This window comes from Falco biarmicus, chromosome 14, assembly GCF_023638135.1.
Source record: "Falco biarmicus isolate bFalBia1 chromosome 14, bFalBia1.pri, whole genome shotgun sequence".
Classification (NCBI taxonomy): domain Eukaryota; kingdom Metazoa; phylum Chordata; class Aves; order Falconiformes; family Falconidae; genus Falco; species Falco biarmicus.
In genome coordinates, this window is record NC_079301.1 from 11,387,227 (window position 1) to 11,410,463 (window position 23,237).

Consider the following 23,237-nt stretch of genomic DNA (forward strand, 5'->3'; position numbering starts at 1 on the left):
TGCGCATGCTCGGAGCCGCCGGGCTCAGGGCCGCGCCCCCGCCTCCCCCCCCGCGGCAGGCGGCAGCGCGCATGCGCGGCGAGCGGCGCGGAGTTTGAACTGCGGGCGGTTGGAGCTGGCGCCCGTGGCAGGTGGGGGCTGCGGCGGGACCCCCGGCTGGGCACCGCACCGGGGCGGTTTCTCCCGACGGGTTTGGGGCCCCTGAGCCGGGAGGGCCGCGGCTCCCTCCGCTCCCTCGGGTCTGCTGCGGGCGGCCGGAGGGCGCCGCTGTGGGGAGCTGGGGGGGGGGAGAGGGGCGTCCGTGCCCGCAGCGGCGTGGGAGCGCCTGGCACCGCGGAACCCGCGCGGCGGTGGGTTTGCTGGGCCAGCCTGCCCGGTAGTTGTGCGTTAAGGCCTCTCCCACACCAGGCCTTCCTGGCAGAGCCAGAAAAAATCCACAACAAAACGGGTGGGGCCGGCGCCCGGGGAGCCGGTGCGAGAGCTGCGGCTGCAGCCCGCGCTGTGGTGACCCAGGGCTGCTGGCTCTGCCCTTCCTGAGCCGCCTGCCCCGATTCGGGGGGCAAGCGCCAAGATCCCAGAGCGTTCAGCGATTTCTGCAACCCTTACCTGTCAGTTCCAGCTCCTCTAACCGCACCGCAGTCGTTACCGGGAGTTTCTGCTGTTTTGTAGCATCTGTTATTCTTAGGCACCATCATGCAAAGCATTTTTGTGGGAGTTCCTATGTCTTCGGTGTTGCTTTTGAATGCTGAGGGGGTACGTTTCACCTGGAGTCAGTAAGTTTCATTTGTAAATGCAAATACACTGCGTGTGCTTCAGAGGAGGTCTTGACATAGCTATGCATAGATTTCTTCTTGGTATGCTGCACAGAGAAGTCAGTGACAAACAAACCTATAGGAAAATAGGGATGATTCTAACGTCCTAAGGAAGTGAGAGCTGAAGAGGGAGTGTGAATTGTGAATCGTTCTGGTTTACTGTGTCAGGAAAGCTGGGAAGCAAAAGATAGGCTCCAGCAATCCAGGAACATGCATGCATACTCAACCAAATCCTGGAGATTGTAGTAAAATTTCACATCTTGTGGGTGAAAAGTTGATATCTCCAACATATTGAGGAGAAAATTCTGCTTTTCATGGTTGTATTTCACTCGGAGCTAGGCGGTTTTGCAGTGTTGGTAGCTCTCATACTTGGAAGTGTACTAAAGTGTCATTTTTTTAGTCCTAGTTGATAGGTAGAAACGCTGCAGAAGAAACCAATTTTTTTAAAGTAGGAAGATAAGTGCTGTTATGATCCTCTAAAATCCGTATGCTGCCTTGCAGGAAATCACGACCTGTTTCCTGATTACACTGGCATACACAGACAAGTAAATAAACTGATAATCCACAAAATAAGCTCAGAAGAAAACTGTTGACTGTGTTTTGTTAACTTTCTGGTTATGTTAATTTTTGGATAAAAATACTATACAAAATTTTATCAGGTAACTTTTAAATAAAAGGAGTGGAGTTTAATGTTGTTTGTGATTTTTTTTTCTTCCATTTTTTCGCGAAAGAAAGAATGGAGTTTTGATACACTGTTTATGCACCTTCTGAGTATTGTATGGTCTTTTTGGGAGCAGGCAACTCCAAATGTTTTCCTCAAGTTACTTTGTTACCTTATACGGTATCCCTCTACAGTCTGTTTGTCAGGAAAATAATTTTTTCTTTTCTTGCAGGGAACCAGCTCTCTGATGTTCTTCAGCTGTTGGAGGCTGATCTGCTTTCTTGCTGCTTTGTAATGAAGGATTGGAACCCACGTGACAAATGAGTAACATTCTTCAGTCTCAGTTGGCAGTCTGAAAAGATGCAGCGAAGTCAGACTTCTAAGACCCCAAAGCAGCCTCTGCAAGTTCACCATAAACATCAAACTGATCTCTCTGCATGGCAAAAAGGAGGGAGAATTGACCCTGAAAAAAGTGTTCAGAATCATCAGTCTCCTAACGATCAGAAAAATGGCAGCAAGCAAGACTCTCTTGAGCAAGCTTTGAGCTTCTTTGAGAAAGGTAAGAGCAGTTTTAAGGTTAGGTACCTTGGACTGAAAAGGATAATAACTAAATTTTTAGTAACAATAACAATAAAATAATTTTACCTGCTGTTTTCTCTCTTTAATGCCTGAGCTTTGTAATAATTTTTTAATGCCTTAAAAGGTTTTCCCCTTTCTATTAATATATACAGAACCCAACAAAAAGGAATATATGTAAGGACCATGCAGAGAAGTTTAAAATGGTTAATTTTCAGTTCAGCTGTTTCATCCTTGTGTTTGTCATCTCTTTTTTTTTTTTTTTTTTTCCCCCCCCCCTAGTTCAAGATCGTGTTTCACTGAAAAAGGACCACGCTCTGCAGAAACACTTGACTACTGTGGAAAGCATTGCCTTGCAAAGAGGGTTACCCCCTGAAGGATTTGCTATATTGCTAAATGTGGCACTCAGTGGCAAATTTGGTAAAATGTTTATGTACTACTAGCATGTTTTCTGAGAACATCTTTTTCCCCTCTAGTCAAACCTGCTTGAGATAATGTGTTTACGGTGACTGTATTGTAGGTACTTATATGAAGCATAAAATCTTTCTGGAATGTTTCAGTGTAATTTCTGAGTTCATGCTAAAAATAACCTCAGTTCTTGCTACAGGGGAGTGATATCCAGAAAGACATTTCAGCTTGTTACAGATATTTTTTGAGAAGCTTATTTCCTTTGCTTGTAACTGCAGGTCTCTGATAGGCTTAAAGGGTGTCCTTAGCAGTCATTGTGTCTTTTTCCTTGTTGTAACTGTTTGTATAGGTTTCTTTGATCAAAATAATTGAACAAACACATAGTTGTGTTAGTGAGATTTGCTAAATTTAAAATGTCATCCTAACAATCAATTCAGCAGTGTCAGTGCAGCCATTATGCTGCTTTCTTAGAAGTGGTGGCCAACATTGGTGCTTCTAAATAATGAAATATTCAATAAAAATAACCCCCCCTAAACTTCCCCCTCCCTCCAACCCTAGAGGAGCACACAAGATTTGTTTCCCACTATGCAAGTCATTTAGTGCTGTTCTTGATTTAAAATTACTAGCTTACCTCCAGAACATTTATCTGCTGATGTCTGACTGACAGTCATACAGACTTTTGCTGAAGGAACTGGTTGCTGAATATTACCAGAAATTTGTGTTACTTTTGGTTGTCTTGCCAATACTCGATATTCCGTTTTCTTTCTTTAAGTTGGGAAGAACTGTACCTCAAAAAAATTGAGAGATAGGTAAGTCCCTACTAGATTCTTGTGTGCTGTTAATTTAAGCAATGAAGCTTTGAATAATCTTGTCCAGAGGAAATTTTGACTGAAGTTGCAAAACCCTATTAAAGAACCTGGTACATGAGCACAGTCTTACTTAAAATTGTGTATTTTCCAGCTGATACACTGAATACTCATTTACTGAAGAGCCTGGTTCCAGCCTCAGTAATACCAGAAAATTCTGTGGTTTCATCTGTATCTTGGCTCTGTGTCGGCAAATGCTCAGGCAATGTCCAGGTAACTTAGTAAATGCTCACAGTAGTTATTGCTTCTGCACAGGGATGGTGAGGACAGATTATTTTCAGGAAGCAAAAATCCTGGAAATACTTACCTAACATACTGTCATTTAGAAAGGTTGGCAGACACCCCCATTGCTGGAATGGCAGTGGGAACTGAAGAATGCTTTTTTAAAGTGTGATTGGAAGTTTGCACAGTTCCTGCTTGCCTTACGTATCTGAATTCCTTAGGAATGGTTTCTCCACCAATATTTCTGTGAAATACTTCAGCTATGTGAGGCATTCTTCACCATCTTCAGCAAGGGTATCCCATAGGTTCTGTGTACTTTGGCCATGGCAGCAGGACTTGACTTAACATTAGCAAAACAGTCTTTTGTCTTCACATAGTCTCCCCAAAGTTTACATCACAGAATCATTTAGGTTGGAAAAAGACTTCCAAGATCAAGTCCAGCTGTTAACCTAACACTGCCAAGTCTACCACTAAACCATGTCCCTAAAGCACCGCATCTACGTGTCTTAAATACCTGCAGGTACAGTGCCTCAACCACTCCCTTGGGCAGTCTGTTCCAATGCTTGACCACCCTTTCCATGAAGAAATTTTTCCTAACATCCAGTCTCAACCTCCCCTTGTGGAATTTGAGGCTCTTTCCTCTTAATGAGTAGATAGCAAGTCCTATCACTTGCTACTTGGGAGAAGAGACTGATACCTGCCTTGCTACAACCTACTTTCAGGTAGTTGTAGAGAGCATAAGGTCTTCCATGAGCCTTCTTTTTCCCAGGCTATATTCCCCAAGTTCCCTCAGCTGCTTCTCATAAGATTTGTGCTCTAGGCCCTTCACCAGCTTTGTTGCCCTTCTTTGGATGTGCTCCAGTACCTCAATGTCTGTCTTGTGAGGGGCCCTCAGATCATATTTGATGGTTAGCACATACTCGGATCTCAGCTGCTTTTTCCATTCTGATACGGGTGTTTGTGCTTTTGGCAGACTTTCTTCCATAGCTAAATTATTCCTGTACTGCTCATCTGTAGCTATCTGGTGGTCCTTGAGAGTGGCGTGTAACCTTAATGGTTGTGTCTCTTAAATCAGCTAGTGATCGGTTGGTCTTGCTTTTGCCCATCACGATGTAATATGTCTTTTTTCTTGCCTGCAGCTGCTTTTTTTAAAATGGCTGATCACAATGTTTGACTTCATTGATCACAAGGAACAAATTTATGCCCTCTACGGTTTCTTCTTTTCCTTCCTGCAAGATGAGAAGATGGTAAGGATAGCTGAAGAATATGTGGAATCGACAAAATAAACCTAAATGTTCATTAGTATGCATATTAATACTCAAAGCAGTCTGGAGTAGCTGTTGGTTAGAGGCTATTTTCTGATGGCTGGAATTTTTTTTTCATTTTGCATTCTAAGATTGCTGAGTAAAACTTAAATTCATAAACAGGGAAGTACTGTAGGGTTAATTTACTTTCAGTGCTGTGGTCTGGTTGTTTAAACATGTTTCCAAGCATTGTTAGCCTGCATCACAAACAGTGACAGGATATTCTGTCTAAATACCCAAGAGTAACTATGATGCTGGTGCAGTCTCTGGGATTGCCTTTTATATTGGACATCAGCAGGTGAAGTCTCCCACTCCTGGGGAGAAACTGATGTGCTGCATACCTCACGCTAAAAGAAAAACGTTTTATAGCAATATTTATTTAAAGGTGAAAAACTAAATGGTGTTCTAATGGATTGATTTGAGATATAGTTTAAATGAGAACAAGCAATCAGGAGATTTATGCTTTATGGCAACTATAAAATCCAGGTGCTTGAATATTAGAAGTGTTTGGATTCAGTTCATATTGAGATGGTCTTGGCAGTCATATGAGACAGAAATGAAATAGTTGATATTCTTTCAGTTTAGAATATTTTGTCGTTAAGACTTTTAAAGTTCCTTAAGTTTGAGTTTTATTTCTTGGAAAGATTTTAATAGTTTTATGTTTTTATTAGTTATAACCTTTTCATAAAACTGATTTAAGTTCTTACTCTTTAAAACAGTATTTTCAAGCATGATGGACCAATTGGAAAGCATGCTGGAGTTGGTGTGAAACTAATTTAAGACCCTTACAGTCTCAAGTGTAGTTAGAAGCTCTAATTATTTTGATTCAAAGGTGCCTTTCTGTTTGAAAATGTAATTGTACTTTTCACTGCTGGCTCCTGAGATATCTAATGTTCCAAAAACCAATCAATATATGCAGTGAGCTCCAGTCTTACTATAGGGACTGTTCATAGTGCAGATAGTTCTAAATAAAACTGACATATGTGACGTGAAAAACATGCTGTTTCCTGAGGGGGGAAGTAAGGTATACTCTGCCCTAACGGGGACACAGCGCAGCCAACTGAATGAAACAGTATTAACTTGTGAAGCCTGTATGTTGCTTTTAGTGTATCCTGGTTAGCAGTCTGCACATGCAGGATAGTTCATTGCTGCCTTTTCTTTGCAGTGCCCTTATGTCTGCCACCTGCTCTACCTGCTGACCAGGAAAGAAAATGGTGAGTCTATCCAATTATATGAGATGGAATACCATTTTATGTCTTATTCTTTTTGCTGGCGCTGCCTTTTCTTCCAATGGAGCTAATACAATGACTAGCCAATATATTGCTTTTGAGGCAAGGAAGCATGAGATGGTAGGTCAGTCTGATTTGTGTAAAGCTTTCTGATTTGGAAACCTGTCTATTAGCCTAGAAAGATTGATTGGTTCTGATTGCTTTGCTGTGACTTTCTATAATAAAAGTGATATTGCATTTTTGCTTGAATGTCTGATAGTGGTTTTTAAATCCATTATGTTCTTAATTGTATTTCCAGTCAAACCTTTTCGGATTAGGAGACTGCTTGACCTCCAAGCAAAAATGGTGAGTTTATTTTAGATCTTCCAGTGTTTGAACTGTGGTTAATAAGGCATTTTGTAAGACTGATGTTCTTACAGGACGGAGCAGCGTTGGCTAGTGTCTCAGGACAAGGTTAGACTTGGAATCGTAGGTTGTAGTCTTTGTAGCATCAAGCCTTGTCTATTTTGAATGTGCGTCCCTAATTCTCATTTGCGTTTTGCGAGCACATGCAATGGCATGCACAAAGCTATACATTTTATGGCTAGGTGTGGTAAAATCTCTGAAACAAGGGGCAGCTTAATTTATGTATTACCACTTTTAATTTTCTATTCCTCCTCCTTTTTCTAGTAGTAACAAAAGCGACTGAGAAATAGAAGATTGTAGAGGATCTTGTCCTGTTTTTTTGTAAGAAAACCTGTATGTCCTGGTTTTTGCTGGGATAGAGTTAATTTTCTTCTTAGTAGCTGGTGCAGTGCTGTGTTTTTGGATTCAGTCTGAAAATAATGTTGATAACACACTGTTTTAGTTGTTGCTAAAGTAGCGGTTGCTCTAAGTCAAGGGCTTTTGAAATTTCCCATGCTCTGCCAGAGAGTAGGTGCACAAGAAGCTGGGAGGGAGCAGAGCCAGGACAGCTGACCCAAACTACCGAAAGGGACGTTCCGTACCATAGAATGACATACTCTGTATATAAACTGGGGAAATTGGCCGGGAAGCACCCATCGCTGCTAGGAGACTGGCTGGGCATGGGTCAGTGGGTGGTGAGCAATTGTATTGTGCATCACTTATTTTTTGGTGGTTCCCGTCCGTCCCCCGTCCCCCCCCTTGGGTTTTATTCCTCTCTCGCCCTCTCCTCTTCATTGTAATTATTGTTATTGCTACTGTTCCTATCTTATTTCAATTTTTAAACTGTTCTTATCTCAACCCATGTTTTTTACCTCCCACCCCCCCCAGTTCTCTTCCTCATCCTGTTGGGGGAGAGAAGTGAGTGAGCAGCTGCGTGGTACTTGGTTGCTGGCTGGGCTTAAACCACAACACTATAACAGCGTGGTTTTGGAGCATTTAGACAGCTGAAGACTGTTGATTAAGTTCCTTTTTTATTAGTTTTGACTACAGCAAGTTCCTTCTTCAGTCCCCTTCCTGTGATACTGACACAGTTCCTGTCCTTCATTTCATTTGCAGTTGTTCATGTACGGTTACTTACTGACATGTAGCTTTAGAAAGCTTTTAGTAATCACTGGGGGTTTTTTTGCTTCTAGAATACAGTATTCCATTTGTATATTAAATACATCCCCCACATTTTTCCTCTTGTGCTGCTATTTTACAGGGAATGCAGTCTCATCTGCAGGCTCTACTATCACTTTACAAAATCTTCTGTCCTGAGCTGGTGACGATAACCCTTCCTGGGAAAGTGAAGGTAAGGAACTGGATTTAATCTATTTGGAACCAGTACTTACACCAGTATTTGTACCAAGATTTCCACTTAAGCTGTACCATGATTTAGTGGTGAAGATTAATTCTATTTACTCTTTTCACTGGAAAAATCAGACTTAATGAGGATTCCTTGTGTTTTCTTTCCTCTTCAGCACAATGAGATGATTTGGAATGGAATGGTATCCACTTTTATCCTTACGAGGATTACTTTAATCCTCCTTTTGGTGTTTTTGCTGGTTTTGACTTGTTTGACACAAAGTTAAGTTCTTCAGGAAACCAGGTGTCTTATTTGGACAAGGCATTGTTCAAGTTGCTCACTTTAAGTACAAATAACAATGGAAGTCAGTAAGTAACTTCCCACTTGGGAAGTCTATGCCATAAGAAAGAGAAAAAAGTGGGGAAAAATATAGTAAAGTGATTTGTCAGAGCCTCAAGGTAACAGCAAAAAATTACTCTGCTTTTAGAGAGGCCTACATGTATGCTTAGCCCTTTGACCAAGTAGAACATATGTAGAAGAAACTGAATATATGTATCAGAAAATAGCAGCAAGACCTAAATTCTGCAACAAATTTTCTTTTGTTACTTCAATGGGATAGACTTAGGGTTTGTTTTGTTTTTTGACTTTTTTTAGAAGACAATTTATATGTAGACAAGTTGTGTTTCTATAAAAGAAAGCTTGTTTGATTTCAATCTGCTTATGTACTTTGCTGTATAAATTTATACTTAGCATTGTGCTGTCTGTTGGAGAATTTACATTTTTTGGCATGCACAGAAGTGAAATAACTAGCAACTAAAACCCAAGTACATCTTCAACTGTTTTTATGAATAAACTGTGTTGACTTGTATAATAATAGCTTGATTACCTAGACCCAAACCAATCTGAATACTTTTATGATGGTTTGGCACTTGATTGGGATTTAAAGGCTTATTGTAATTGAAGTGACAAAAAGTTTTGTGCAGAAAAGGTGTTGGGTTCATTTTTCCAGTTTTCTTTTTAGTGGTAGTATCTACATTAACTTGAGGACTTGATTACTCATGGAATCGTTCTGTTTGGTGGGTATCACTGATGCTGAATTTGGGAAACTTTCCTAGCAACTTGCAAAAGCATACCTTGGTCATGTTTTATTTCAATGTATACTTGAGATTTAATCTATGAACTGATGATTGATCTCAATGAGGATTATAAACCAGAAGTGCTGGAGATTTCTTCTGAAGAAGGGGACACCAGAAGGAAATAAAAGCATAACTTGAATTGTAGTCATAAAAGGTAATGAAACTGAGGAGTGATGAGAGTTCCGTGCTGTGAAAACCTAGCCTCTTGGTCTGTCAAGCAGAGTTGAGTGTATTACACATACTGTGGTCATGTTTATTAGGCTAGAAACTGATCTTTCTGTTGCTTTGCTTTAGTTTGACTTCTTGTATAGATATCTGATTTATGTTTTCAGACTTATTTCAAGAATTCAGAGGGCCCATGGAAAGCAGCAATCAACGCAGTAAGGCAAAGAAACAAACAGAACTCTCCAGTGCCCCGGCTGCTGTTCTTAGGCACAGTTCAACTTCGGTCACGAAAAAGGGTAGGTTATGCCTAAGATAGACCCTAGAAGGTGTCAAGTAGCTACTTTAATTATGAATATTGCCAAATACTGGGAGTCAGGCTTTATTTCAGCACTGGGAAGGGTGGAGTAGCTATATAGAAATGCAGCATTCCCATTATAATGAAAGCCTGGATACCTTTTTTGCAAAAACCAGGGTCTTTACAGGAATGCTGGTCACAAGCATACCTGATTGCATTGGAAACTGAGTCATTGCTATTCATTTCTGTTTCTTTTCTACAGAAATGGAATACCCAGTTGATTATACCTGCAAACAGTACAAACAAAAATGATTTAGAAGAGGACAGGGAAAAAAACCATGTTGATTTGTACAGGATGAATGAGTCTTTTCCAGTGGAGCAGCTACAGACCTTTCCTCAGCTCCTACAAAATATCCACCGTCTAGAGGTGAGTTTCAGGAAGGTCTCGGTAAGCTCACTGAATGTTTTCAGAGATCAAACTATATTCCTCTATGCCCTGCTTACATGTGAAGAGTATGTGGACTACCTAGTTCTAACAGAGCATCTAGTCCTACCTGAGGGTCACAACTCATCTGGACTTGGTCTTGTCACTGGTGTATATACTCCAATAACAACTGGAGATGGTCTTGTTACTGGTAAAAGGACTGGACAACTGATAGAATGAGATTCTCTAGCAACTTGCTGCTGTAAATATTAAATAACATTTTCTTGATTTCTCTTGCAGTTTCCTTCCCAGATGGGTTCAGTGCTAACAAACCCTTTATTGCTTCACTATATGAATTGCATCAAAGATGAATCTGTTTTCTTGAGGCTGTACTATTGGATGAGCCAGGTTCTTCAGGAAGGTAGGAGCCTGGTATTACTTTACCTCCCTACCATGCAAAGGATGTGTGAGGCTTGTCACCTTTCAACAATGGTACTGTGCTATTCGGTTTTATAGTGATAATCACATAGGCTTATAACAACTGGAGGAAAACTGGATTTTGTTTCTGATTGTTATTCTTGCTGTGTTCATATTCAAATACAGTATGCTTTCTGATTTAGAATGCACCTGGTGTGTGGCTGATAATTACCAACATGAAGAAGAATTCAAGGACTTCCTGGAGACTGTCTACAAAACAGAGTGCTTTTTGCAGGTAAGTGCCCGTTTTGTGTAAGCCAAGGATTTCACAGTCTTGTCGTAACATACTTTTGGGACTTACCTGTTTCCTGTAGTATCTCTGAGAAGTGACATTGTCTCAATTAATAAAAATACATATTCTTAGAGTAGGTCAATTTTTCTGGAGATGGTCTTGTTTTCTGCAGGAAAAATAATTTGAGAATGATAATTTGAATGTCCTGGTGAACTGTATGGCAGGAAGGAGGTGTAAGCCCCTTTTCCAGGGTGAAGTGAGGCTGGCAAGGTGCAGGCATATAAGATGAATTTTTGAACGTTCATCCTCTGCTTTGTAGGAGGGATTTTCTTCCTGTGAAGAGTTCCTGTATAGGAGCCTTCCTCTCTGGGACGGCTTCTCCTGCCGATCACAATTCCTCAGGCTTGTGAGTTGGATCCCCCTTAACAGTTTCTCTGGTATGTGTTGTACATCCTTTGGGTGAGGCTGGACAGTGTCTGATCTTGGGGGATAAAATTTGTGCACAGATTATCATACTGGTTTCTCATTTGTTTCAGAAATGAAGTCACATCTCTATGATCCTCTAGCACAGCTCTTTTTCACATCATCCCTTTACTTTAAGGTAACTTAAGTGAATACAGTGGCTGTTTATTCTAGTTGATATTGCTGTCTGCACTTATGTCAGGTGTAGCAGTCTGAGGCATTGTATAGGGGACTTCTTTTGGGGAAGTCTGTGCCCAAATAAGGGTAAAATATATACTTACAATGTAACTTCTTCAGGAATTTGAGTGCCTTTGAGATTTTCTTTTTTGACTGGAATTAAACTGGGGCACTGGAAATAAAAAGAGCTGATAGTACGCAAGAAAATAGCTGGTTTGGTTTATTGCGATTTTAACTCAGTATTTGAAACTCACATTCTCCAAGAAAAGCTATGTAATGCATACATTCAGATCAAGGGGACATGCAATTATCTCACTAAGAAACTCTTGGTATCATTCCTTGTATATGTCAATTCTCATGGCATTTTTTATTTAGTGTAATTCACTTATATAAATTGCTGTCAGCCTGTTTTCTTTTTTGTCTCTTGCAGTGCAGTGTTCTTGAGAGCCTCAAAGAGCTGTTGTGTAACTGGTTAAATTGGCATGTGATTCATCTGAATTCAGAGTCTGGCTTTCAAGTCCATTCTTTGTAAGTTTGTCTGAAATAAGTGCGATACAGTGCTCTGTACATTGTTCACTAGTGTATTTATATATATGTTCTACCCCTACTATCTAGCATAAAGACTGACTTAGCATAAACATGACAGCATTATTAACCTTCTATATTGTAAACTACCTTGTCAATCCTGTTTGTTCTTTTTTAAGAAGTATTTCTGTTGACATTGAAAACTGAAATGTCCAGAGGTCAAAATCCTTGTAACACTAGCAGCTGACATGTTTATAATATGGGTAACAATGTGTTAGTGGGTATACTGAAGAGCAAATGCATGTTGCTGAATGCCTGGTGCAGCAAAAGGATAATCTTCAGTTTCTTTTTTACCATTCTTTACCGTTTGCAAAGAGGTGCGTATACTAACACTGCATCATGCCATTGCTGCAGGAATACCACTCTTTCTGGACTAGTGAACACAGTGGCTGAACTTGTCCACTTTGTCGGATGGATCTCTACTGTTGCGTTGCGTTTGGAAAATAATACTACTTTCTTGCTGTACTTCATCTTGGATTTCTATGAGACCGTATGTATCCTATTCATTTTGACTTTCAAAATCCCAGTACTCTAAAGACTGTTAGCACTTCTACAGCTAGAGCATGAAAACACCTTCCTCACTATAATTTACAGAACTTTGTGGTTAAATGCAAGAATGTTCCCAATACTTGGTAGATCTACAGGTGATTGCTGCTGCATCCATAGGCAGAACAGAATACACTGCTGGAAAGTGGCTAGTCTTAAGTTAGAGGTGAACTATGAGAGGGAAGTAACAATATGGCATAACAAGTTTAAAGCTAATTTATAGAAAAGAACAACGTTCAGTTCAATTTCAAACAACATATCCTGATATTTTTTCTTAAATGTTCCCTTAAAAATTGAAGTTTTTTCAGTTTGTCCTGTAGACAAACTAAGAAGCATAAAATAGGCTTATGCCTATTCTCTAGCTTCCTCGCATCCTCTCTGTAGATGTGCTTACTGCCATGTGAACTCCAGCCATGCAGCTGTTGCTTCTACAATTTGAATAAAATTGTGATGAGTAGAAAAAACGATAGTTCTGGGATCTACTTGTGACTAAAATGTCCATTAAAAATGCACAAAACTAATGGGCAACAGCACTTGTTATAAGGCTGTGTTTAAAATAAATGAATATTCATTTTTATGGAAATATACAGGGAATCATGCACCCTTGGATATATGATTATTGGTGCTCTAGCAGACAACTAGGATTTTAATTTTTTCTTGACATTTTGCTTATGTATTCAGAACTCCCAGAGATTTCTAAAATCATGCAGCTGAGATATTAAGTACAAAGTCTAGTTTTCTGAAAATATCAGTAATTCAGTTAAATTACAAGTATCTGCCTATGCCTTACATGGTATAGCTGTACTGAGGGCAGGAGGAAAGGTGAAGGTCTGGCAAACAATCTGGTGAAAAATCTGTTAGGAGGATAAGGGAAGGAGTCTTAAAACAGTTGTGCCTAATCTAACAAAATGTAAAAAGTGTCCATCTTTGGGATGGCGGGCTGTCACAGATTAATTGTTATGGTCTGAATGGTAGTAACTAGATAGGCATGTTCTTAGAACACTATTTGTCTGAGAATGATGCATACCTTTGGGAAAAATTACTGTGGCTAAGCTATAGAGGACGTAATGTGTTAAGTTACAGCAATCGCTTTCAGTGTCGTCATAGCTGAAGATCTTGTAAAGTCTGCAGAAATTATTTTAAAATGTCTTTTTTACTTGAAACTCAACCTTAAATTCTAAACATAAGTCTGATGATAAACCCATGTTTTATGGCCATATCGTCTTTTCTTAGAACAAAGCTTCATTGCGTGTTCATGCAATTCCAGCAAGGTCAAATAGAAAGATTTAATTTCCCAACTGGAAGAGATGTACGGTGTGTTTGGCTTGCTGGTATTAGCAAACCAGGTTAGGAATAAGGTCAGGTTTAAGTGCAATCCCAGCTATATATATTTCAGAATGATCCAAAAGATCAGAAAAAAAAAAAAAAATGGCTGCTACTTTTTTACTTGGATCCTGGGTAGTTTTGTCTCTGCAAGTAACAGTGTCAAAACATATGGCATACCTAAATGGTTGAAGCAGAGACTGAGACATATTCACCAGTGTGTCTCATACTGAGAAGAAAACAAAGGGAATTGCTTCACCCTGGCCTTCCCTCCTAGGTGAAGTTGATAGCGCTGGCTGGAACGCAGTGTCATGCTGTCTTTTGCTCTTAGATGCTTTGGGATTTGTTAATGGCTGTAGTAATCTGCCTGGATTTGCTTCATTCCTGTAGGTGTGTGACATGTATCTGGGGTACAATCTGCCTTTGTTGATAATGCCTCCTGCTGGAATTTTCTATCCAGCTCTTCTCAGCATGGATTCTGTCAGCTTGAATCAGCTCTGCTACATTATGTACAGGTACTACAAATGGTGTGAGCTGTAGGGACTCCTTGTCTTCTCTTTCAGTCTGTTGGAAATAAAATTACTTTGTTGTAAAATCTGAAATTACTTTTTCTTACCATGCAAGGCAAAGGTGAAAGTTCCAATTGTGTCCAGCTTTCATGATAGAGGATTTTATAGCTGTAGTTCCTACTCTTTTTTTTTTTGTCTGTTATCCAAAATAGCAGGATTGTGACCTCTTTCCTAGTATTATTTCCATATCTTTCATATGTGAAGAAAGGAGTTCCCATATTGCTTTGAGACAACTTAAGTCAGCCAGCTGGAATCACTAGTAGTTACTATACAGCTTCTCGCTCCTGTGCTTTGACCACTAAACCTGATCTTTTCCTTACAAATTCTGTAATGTGTGCTGATTAGGAAGTAATTCTGCCACCTCCAAACCCTGGGAATTTGGGATTGCCTTATGTTGTCTGCAGGTCCAAACATCAGCAGTGTTTAGCGCTCTGTAGGATCCACCAACATGGCTGCTGTGCTTGGCCTTGTTGTTTCCAGTGGTTGCATCTGAGAAGAAGAGTAGCCAATTGCTGACAGCTGGCACAGGGCTCTCCATGTGGCTTTTTCTCAAGGAGTCTGCAGGGTAATTAACATGACAGGATGATCTCTGGGAAATAAGAGGAGCTAGTGCTTATTATATAGAACAACTGTCAAGTTGCATTACTTCCAGTGGCTTCTGTTCCTCTGCTTAGTGAATGAAAATGTCCCTTCTTAAAAATACGCTGCATTTTTCTGCTGATTTTTAAGGCTGTATGTTAATTCTTGCATATATTATCTTTATGAAGGTGACTGTCCCAGGCAAACCAGGGATGTTTCAATCATTTAAGAGATTAGTATTATGGGATGTCTCCCTGCTCTGTCTGGAAAGGGTGGGTCCATGCCAAATTGATAAAATCACTTTCAGTTATTTTTTCATATGCCTCTCTTTTTTTACCAGTAAAGATTGGTAATCTCTCTTGTGGAGGAAATAAGCTTTCTTAATACATTCCTCCAGTTTTTTTCAACACTGGTAGGTAGTAAAAATTTGCTAACTTTCTGGTTTTGTTTGTTTTTTCAGGTATCGAACCAACTTGGTTGCTGCAAAAGAAAATGAGCTGAGTAAACAGGTATTGTGGACAAACCTACTATGTGCTAGAATGAACCTTAGCAAGGAAGCTGGGCTGAATGCTGATGGCATCCTTTTAAGGACTGGGGGAAGTACACAACTGCTTTGAGGATGCTATTTATTAATTTGTGTTCTTGTCCCTCAGAAAATACTGCAATTCAAGTTCAGCAGGCAGACATACCAAGAGTACAACCAGTATGTCATAGCTATGGTGGGTTGTCTGTGGACATCCAGTGTATTCCAGAAGGATGTTCATCCTCGAGGTCTTCGTATGGATGATGAACTGCTGAAGAAAACTGCAGTGCAGGAATTCAAAACCAGCTTTAACATTGTCTACCATCCAGCCCTGATGGGCTATGCTATCCACTTCCTGCAGCAGGTAATGGTGTAGGTCAGCAACTGGGCTTTTGGCAGCACCAGATGTACTGTCTTGACAGTTTCTCTAAAGAAGTGTTTCTCAGTCTACTGGCTGACTTGTAGTCAACTGAGCTTTCAAAAGCTGTTATGGCATTCTGTGTTTTTGTCAGATCAGTGGCACAATTTGAATAGTCTGTTTGCATGGTATGAAAGCATGAATGTGACAGTTTTAGATCTGAATTTGTGCTTATGATGATTTTGAGGATAGAACTAAAATAGCTAAATAAAGAAATAAATAATTCAGTATAAGCGTCCCGGTACTGTCCTGCCCCACAAAATATGGAGCGTGACCTAAACATTTAAATTCCAGGAAGTCAAGAAAGAGGTAGTTGAATTGTATTCAAGTGCACGCAGTAGAACTTTTTAGCAGTGCTTTCTGGTTCTTGCAGTAGCTTTTGAGAATGGCTTATTAAACAAGAAATACAAGTAACTACTTCAAGTACAGAAGTGAGACGATATGGTACTGTCTTGTATTGTCTGATACAAGCTCTGCTAGTAGCAGTTGTGAATTCCAGGTGTCATCATGTGTCCAATGCAGTTACTGAATAGTGGAGGGAGCAGCTTGCCAGAGTTGTTTCAAGATGTGCATGCTGCTCTGAGAAGTCAGGTCTTGTAGGCTATCCAAAGGGTGCACAAAGATACCATTTTGTTGAGGAACACTGGCATGCTGAAGGTGTGCGTAGGTGTGATTCCTGAAATGAAGCAAGGGAAACTTAAGGTTAAAGTTGAAGCAAAGAATGCCCGTTAGGAACACTTCACAAATTTGCCTTCATTTATATACTCAGTGTCCTGAACATAGGTAGTTTGTCTCTTACTTCTGATTAAACTAAAGTTTTGTCTTCCCCAGAGGAGACTATTTTATTTTTGTTCTATACAACTTCTTTTCCTTGGTGTCTCTGCTGTTGTAGCAGAAGTTTTTCATGTCTCTTGTCTAATCCTTTCTGTTCTGTGGTTTCTTGTAGCTTTTGTAAGTTAAAAAAGAAAACAAAACCAAAGCAAAAACCACAGCAAAACATACCCAAACCAACCAACCAAAAAAACCCAAACCTTTCCAAAACTTTCTGATGGAGAACTTTTGCATTCTTCCTACTTCAGAACCAAGAAAGAGGTATTGCTTAGCAACTATCACAGATCTGTCTCAAGACAGGAAAAACTATTTAGCTGCAGTGCCATCTTTTCTTAGATACTGTGCTGAGCACCAGAGGGCACTGCTCTGCAGCACACTCGGAGAACACAAGCAATAATCTAATGTCAGTAGGTTCTCTCCTCTTGCTCTTTCTCATTGTTGGGAATTATCTATCTAATGTTTTGAGGGGGTGGCTTTTACACTGTAGAGAGACAATGGTTAAAGATACCTATAAATAGTCTCTGTTGCTATCCAGTAATGCTGCAGCACAGGGCAAGAGGGTCTCCATATTGTTACCACTTGTGGGCACGCTGATGGTGGAAGCCCATTCTGAAGCATGATTAAAAATTTCCCTGAAGTTCTTTACACACTTGCAATCCTCAGTTTAGGAGGGGGCTAAGCAGAGGCCCGACAACTCTGGACGTACTTTTTATCTGATTTGATACTATTTTTATTCCCTCTCCTTAAGGCTTGGCCAGATGATACCACCTTCAACTTCAGTTTAATTAAGGTAAGATTTTTCTTGGTTTAGTGAAGCAAAACCAGGCAATTTTCAAGGCATCACCATTAGTGTTGGAATGAAGGCTTTAATATCCATGTTCATTTGGTTCCTGACATGTTCACTGTTGATCCAGTAGACTTTGCTCATTTTAGAACTGGGATTTATAAACATCTTAATATTAAATAAAAGTTCATGATTTGTCATGTTCAGGCTAAGAATGCGTAATACATAAGCAAAAAGTTTGGACATTTGGGAACAGACTAGGATGGATGTTGTCAAACCGGAAGACGATATTTGCAGACCTTTTCAGACTGGCTTAAGAGACAGACAACGCTATGTTCTGCACATCTGACTATTCTTTCTGGTTTTGTAGGGAAAGAAGTGGAACTGGTATCTGGAATATCTCTATGCGCAAGGTTTAAAAGGCTTGAAGGTCTTTATTGAAAGCAGCATCAATCGTGTTTCCCAGGCCTCTCACAGTAAAGCAGGGAGTGTGAAAGTGTGACCCTGGGACTTGCTGGAGCCTTTTAACTTCTGGAACAAGAAGAGTATATAGTGAACTGTGTCACTAATTGCTCTGTTTCTTTCCTCTGGGAAAGAATGAATTCCCCTTGTCTGCATTTTTGTACTGACATCTATTTTAGGGAAGCAAAGACACCGAAGGAATGCTTAGGCTGGCTTGGTTCACTGACACTGAACTCCCTCTTTTCCTTGCTGAACTTCTCTGATCTGAAGCTGCTGACCTCATCCACATTTTTTCATCTTCATTTTTCTTTGTTGGAGTATCTGCTCCGATTAAGAAACAGACATCTTCCATCTCAAAACTGCAATGAACCATGTTGCTTCATTTATAAGTAATGTTGATCCCTGACCTGCTTTGCATTCCTTGACAGTAGATTATGAGAAACAATCAGATTTTCTGGGATACCATATATATACCGGATTGGAGCACTAAAAGTTTCCCAGTTGCCTGTGTATATACTGGCTTTTAACAGACTGGCTTTGACCAAACTGACCTTTCTGAACTTCACTTCCATTGTGAAGCTTCCCAAAGATCTTTTTGCTAACGTACTTAAAATGTTCTTCTAACGCAGCTGGAAAATTTGGTGCTCAGTTGATGGCTTAGCAACGATTTGAGCATTTGAACAATGTTGCCTCTAGCTCATCGTTTTCTATTAAGTGCAAATGTAGCTTTCCTTTTCATGTTTTTAGTTCTGTACATGTTGTATATGTGTGCATATATATAATTTATATTCTGTAAAATGTTTCCAACATGCCATTTTATTTGAACACTGAGTAGAAGTTCAGAGAAGCTGAACTTGGGTCTCATATTTCACTGTTGTAAAATGGAATTGTAACCACTTGAAAGATGGGTCAGATTACATTGAATTTTGCATTGTGAATCTGTACTTTGGCCTAGTAAAGGGATCAGTCCTGAGAGTGACTCCAGAGCCACTAAGGATGTGTTTGGTTTCTTCATCCTCTTAAAATCAGACTGGCTCTAGGTTGAGTACCTTACTTGGCTCAAATAGATGATCTGGTTAATATGCATATTATATTCTCTCAAGAGAATAAGGAAATTTTTCAATAAAGACTGAACGAGAAATTTGCGAGATCCACTTAGACGAAATATCGCCCTTTCTTATTTGACTGTATTATTTCAGCTACTGTAAGTGCTGCTTGCTCACTTCTGTCAAGAGAAAGATCTTAAAAAATCGTGATTGTATTTTCAACGGGGGAAGCTCCACAAATTACAAATTCCTCTAAGTGGATATGTTTCAAGATGTGGCCCTAACATATGATCAGTTATCTCCTTTAAAGGCTGGTACTGTTATTTTGGACCAGCTCAGCTTGTTGGCTGAGGACTATCTCACCATCACTGGCTGGCAGTTCCTATTAATAGTGTTGCCTATTGTTAGACTCCTTAAAGGTTTTGGCTAAGGACCCAAGAAGGAGAGCTCGGTAGCTCCTATTTTTCTATGAAGCTACTTCCAGGAAGGTATTGGAAATGCTGGCACTTAAGCTGGAAAGCCTGCATACTGCGTTCCTTAAGGATCCTTAGCATTTGTCCTTACACCATACAGTTGTCAGGTGTTGACCAGACTTGTACTTCCATATTGCTGCGCTGTGGTTCTGTATAGGAACAGGGTGGAGGGATTGACAGCCTTAGGAAAACATGAGGTGGAGACATGGACCCAGTTATAATCTGTGTATGGTAGGCTCAGTCAGTGGGGAAAGGAGCGCAAATACATCTCAAAAGCATTAAGTTCTAGCCAGGAAGAGGGTTCACATTACCTGGATGCTGTTTGGAGTTCCTACGCAAGGAGTGGAACTGTAGCATTCCTGTCAGACTGGAAGGTGCTGCCAGAGGCTTCATTTCAGTTGTGAAAGGTGCCTAGATTCTTAAGATTGTGTGTGATTTATGTAAATGTTTTTAAAGAGGCTTATAGCAGAATCCTTTAGGGTATACTGAATGTTGCATGGTTATTGGTCCCTTGAGGCTGGTGTTTGGCTGAGAAAACTCAGGGTCATGTTATAAAAGACTGTTGTTGCAGCATCACAGGTCTTTTATTATACCCTGTGTTACAAAAGTCTTTAAACAAATTGTGTATGATGTAGTCATTCAAGTGCACAGGCTGCACACTTAGCGATGCAGAAATAAAGTAGCAGGACAGATAACTTTCCCTTAATGTCAGCTTTGTTGGTCAAGACGGCTGTTTAAAATCCTTGAAGATGGATCATCTGAGATGACTTTTAGCCTCATTGTACATAGTAGTTCTTGTCTTTCACATCCAGACATTTTTTCTTCTTTTTTTTTTTTTTTGTCTCCAAATACTGACTTTGCTAACATTCCACTTGAACGGAAGAATGGCCCTTTTAGGGAGGAATGTGCTGCTGTACCTCTTCTTTCCTCCCTATTCACTCTTTACCATCCAATTGCCATGGTAAATTTTGTAGAGTATTTTCTATTACAAGCACTTGCTGAAAGACTTGGCTGACCACAGCACCTTTTCTGAGGTCTAAAATGGAGATAGCCAAGACCCATGCTTTTCCTGGTGAGTGACATATCAGTGATTTACCTCTAGTACCCATTTCTACCTGTTGTAAGGTGCCACCTGTATGTTTATACTATGAAACTGTAGCAGAAACAACTGTTTTGTGGTACTATTTGATGGGAACAATGCAGGATGAAAAGTTCATTTAAGACTCACGTTTGTGTTGTCAACCAGCACCCCAGAATATGTAAGTTTAGGTCAGGCCTGCAACCTCCTTCTGAGGGGGTTATATTCAACATTATTCACTAGAAAGAAAGTGCATGCTTTCTGGGCATTTGGGTCTGCTCTTGGGTGCATTTTTTCTTTCTGGAGGATGCTGTTTCAAGGTCTACGTTTCTAGTATCAGCTGATCTCAGGGAATACTGGTTAGTGCTTTGTCTTCCCATGAGTAAAAGCTGATTTGCTCTTGTTCCTGTCTGTCCTCCCTTCTCAGGAGGCTTCTACATGCTTTCAATTTAGGGGGTTTGTAATATAACAAACAAGCCAGGGCAGTGATAATTTCAATTTAACCATGTTCTGCAGCTTTTCTAGCAGCCTGTTTAGATGCTTCCAGAAAGTGAGGCCTTTCCCTTTAGAGAAATTTCTGAGTGGGTATTAGGATTTCAAAGTACAAGACCAGAATCCTGTCCGGGGTAAGCAGGCATAGCTCCACTAATTTCTAATGGATCTCTGTTGACTTGCACCAGCTGAACATCTGGTCTGCAGTTCGCAGAACCGAAGCCATTAACCCCCTCCCCTGGCAGACACGTTGCCGTGAGCATTCTGCATCTGAAAATGCAAACGCCTCGGGCTACAGTGAAGCTGAATCCTTTTTCTGAAGCCATGTTTGCTTTGTGTTTCTGTTAATCATTATTTTGTGGGGAGAGACTCGTTGCTGCATTTTTATGCGTTGGGGGTGTTGCCCTTTTAAAGAGAAGCTGCTCTGAGAGAGTTAATTTCAACCTGGTTTCAGCTGGAATGAAGAACTGGTTCCTCTATCCCTGCTTTCTATTCTCTTGTTGGCCTACTTCCCTCTGCTTGCATTTTGCATTCCTAATGCCATGAATAAATCAGGACCCAAGGATTTAGAAGGTGGTACAGCTGTAGCCACTCAGAAAATTGAACCTCTGAGACTTGTACTGCAGCTCTAACAACTGCCAATATGTGTGCTCCTGAACACTTCTAATAACGTTTAACTGGTACCAAAACAAAATTCACTTTGCCCTTTTTATATAATGTTTCAGTTGGGGTTTTTTGCCTCTACCCAGCATCTCCTCCCTTGGCTCTCTTCGTCTTTTAGTTAAAACTTGGTTATAAGCGCTTTAGGGCAGGGCAATTGCCTCCTGGCTGCTGTGACAAAATGGTTTATCGCAAATCTTTGCACAGAGGAAAAAATAAGGGAAACAGAGGAATCTGACCTGGCTAAAAGTACATCACAGAATCACAGTACAGTGAAACTCCTGCCTAATTGTAGTCCTAGATCCTCTGATAACTTATCATTAATAATACACACTGGACTGCTTTAATTTGTAGTGCTGTGGCTCCTGAGAGTGTGCGAGGGAGTTCTTTATGTGCTCTTTAGTCAGAGCATACATCCAGTCTGGGTGAAGAACAACAGGCGTAGGTAGCAAGCTTGCTCTGGAGGGTGAATATCTTGAAAGAACCGAGTCTCCAAGTATTTTCTTCTAGGAAACATTTATGTTGCACCAATGGCTTTCCCTCGTTATGGCTCTGCTTTTTAGAATAAAAATAATTATTTTGGTCTGAAGCTGGTTTGATTTGATTTCACCAAACTTTGCTTTTGACTAAGAAGGTCTTTTATGACCACCTTCATGTATGGTGTAGTTTTTGGCACAGGATCCCTGAGAACTGTATCTAGCTATTAGACCTGCCCAAGTAACTGCCAAGTAATTATAGTTGGCAAGGGAGGTACTGAAGTACAGAAATAATGTTGGGTAAAGTGCACATCTTGTGATGCTGCTTCATTTCTCTGCTTGGCTTCCTGTCTTGTAGGACTAAAAAGTCTGCACAGCAAAGGGTAAGATTAAAAGGAGCCTTAATTATTTTGGCATCTAATTTCCATTTTCAAGTTCACTTACAGTCTTGCACAAACGTAGAAACTGAAACAGTTGGTCTTCAGAAAAAGCTGCACGTACCTTACACAGGTTCTAAATACTATATTAAGCTTGACAGTTTTTAGAAATATGTATGCTCAGATGTGATCCCATTCTGTAGCTTGATGAGTGAACATGCATCAGACAAGCTTTGGTACCTGCCAGAAATATGACACAAAATGGACTGTTCCAGTACAGGCTTGGTGATGGGATATTAAGTCACTGTGATGTGGCTGAGATTCCAAGCCTCAGGCACTGGGGTTAGGTGCAGAATGCAAGATGCATTTGAAAATTGTATTTTCTGCCTAAATCAGTTGGGGTCTTCCTTTAAAGAATTCATTGATAAGCTTCTTGTAAATATGCATATTTTTATATGTAGCTGTGTCCCCATCCAATTTGACTCGCTCTGCTCCAGTGTCGGGGCTGCCTGTAAGCCCTGAGTGTGATTTCTGTGGGAAGTGGCTGCTCTCTCCAGGCTTGCTCCCAACTCTCTCTCCAGTCTCTAGGCCTGTAACAGCCCCATCGTGGTTTGTTGTACACGGATCGCTAAGCAGTTTCTTTTCTCCTAGGGCACCTCTGTTCTATGTGGAAGTGAATCTTCGGCAGCTCCTGTGTGATTGCTTTCCTGCTCCTTTGTGTGCATGGCCCAGCAAATAAGGAGGGGGGTGGAAAGCACATTGTAAATGTGTTGACAGCATTTTAAGAACAAAACAGCTCCTGAAAACTGCCTGTCTGCCTTCTCCTTCTGTCCTGCATTT

The 23,237-nt window shown here is 40.4% G+C and overlaps 1 protein-coding gene across 1 annotated transcript; it reads left to right on the plus strand.

The window, feature by feature from the left end:
* The first annotated feature begins 27 nt into the window (after positions 1–27).
* Positions 28–18,949, plus strand: CENPI (centromere protein I). The gene is made up of 21 exons (XM_056360040.1): positions 28–131; positions 1,706–2,032; positions 2,332–2,469; positions 3,418–3,536; positions 4,685–4,792; positions 6,015–6,063; positions 6,377–6,423; positions 7,724–7,813; positions 9,276–9,404; positions 9,666–9,830; positions 10,128–10,248; positions 10,448–10,539; positions 10,856–10,973; positions 11,073–11,137; positions 11,606–11,703; positions 12,115–12,250; positions 14,020–14,144; positions 15,238–15,286; positions 15,431–15,664; positions 17,298–17,339; positions 17,704–18,949. The coding sequence occupies exons 2-21, from the start codon at positions 1,834–1,836 to the stop codon at positions 17,833–17,835; spliced, it is 2,256 nt and encodes a 751-aa protein (XP_056216015.1). The 5' UTR covers positions 28–131; positions 1,706–1,833; the 3' UTR covers positions 17,836–18,949.
* The last annotated feature ends 4,288 nt before the right edge of the window (positions 18,950–23,237 follow it).

Bases quoted from the DNA above. Each gene is read 5' to 3' on its own strand.
- CENPI (XM_056360040.1), top strand. From the start codon at position 1,834: ATGCAGCGAAGTCAGACTTCTAAGACCCCAAAGCAGCCTCTGCAAGTT. The intron at 2,470-3,417 runs GTAAAATGTTTA...TGTATTTTCCAG, and splicing joins GGCACTCAGTGGCAAATTTG to CTGATACACTGAATACTCAT. The intron at 17,340-17,703 runs GTAAGATTTTTC...CTGGTTTTGTAG, and splicing joins TCAACTTCAGTTTAATTAAG to GGAAAGAAGTGGAACTGGTA.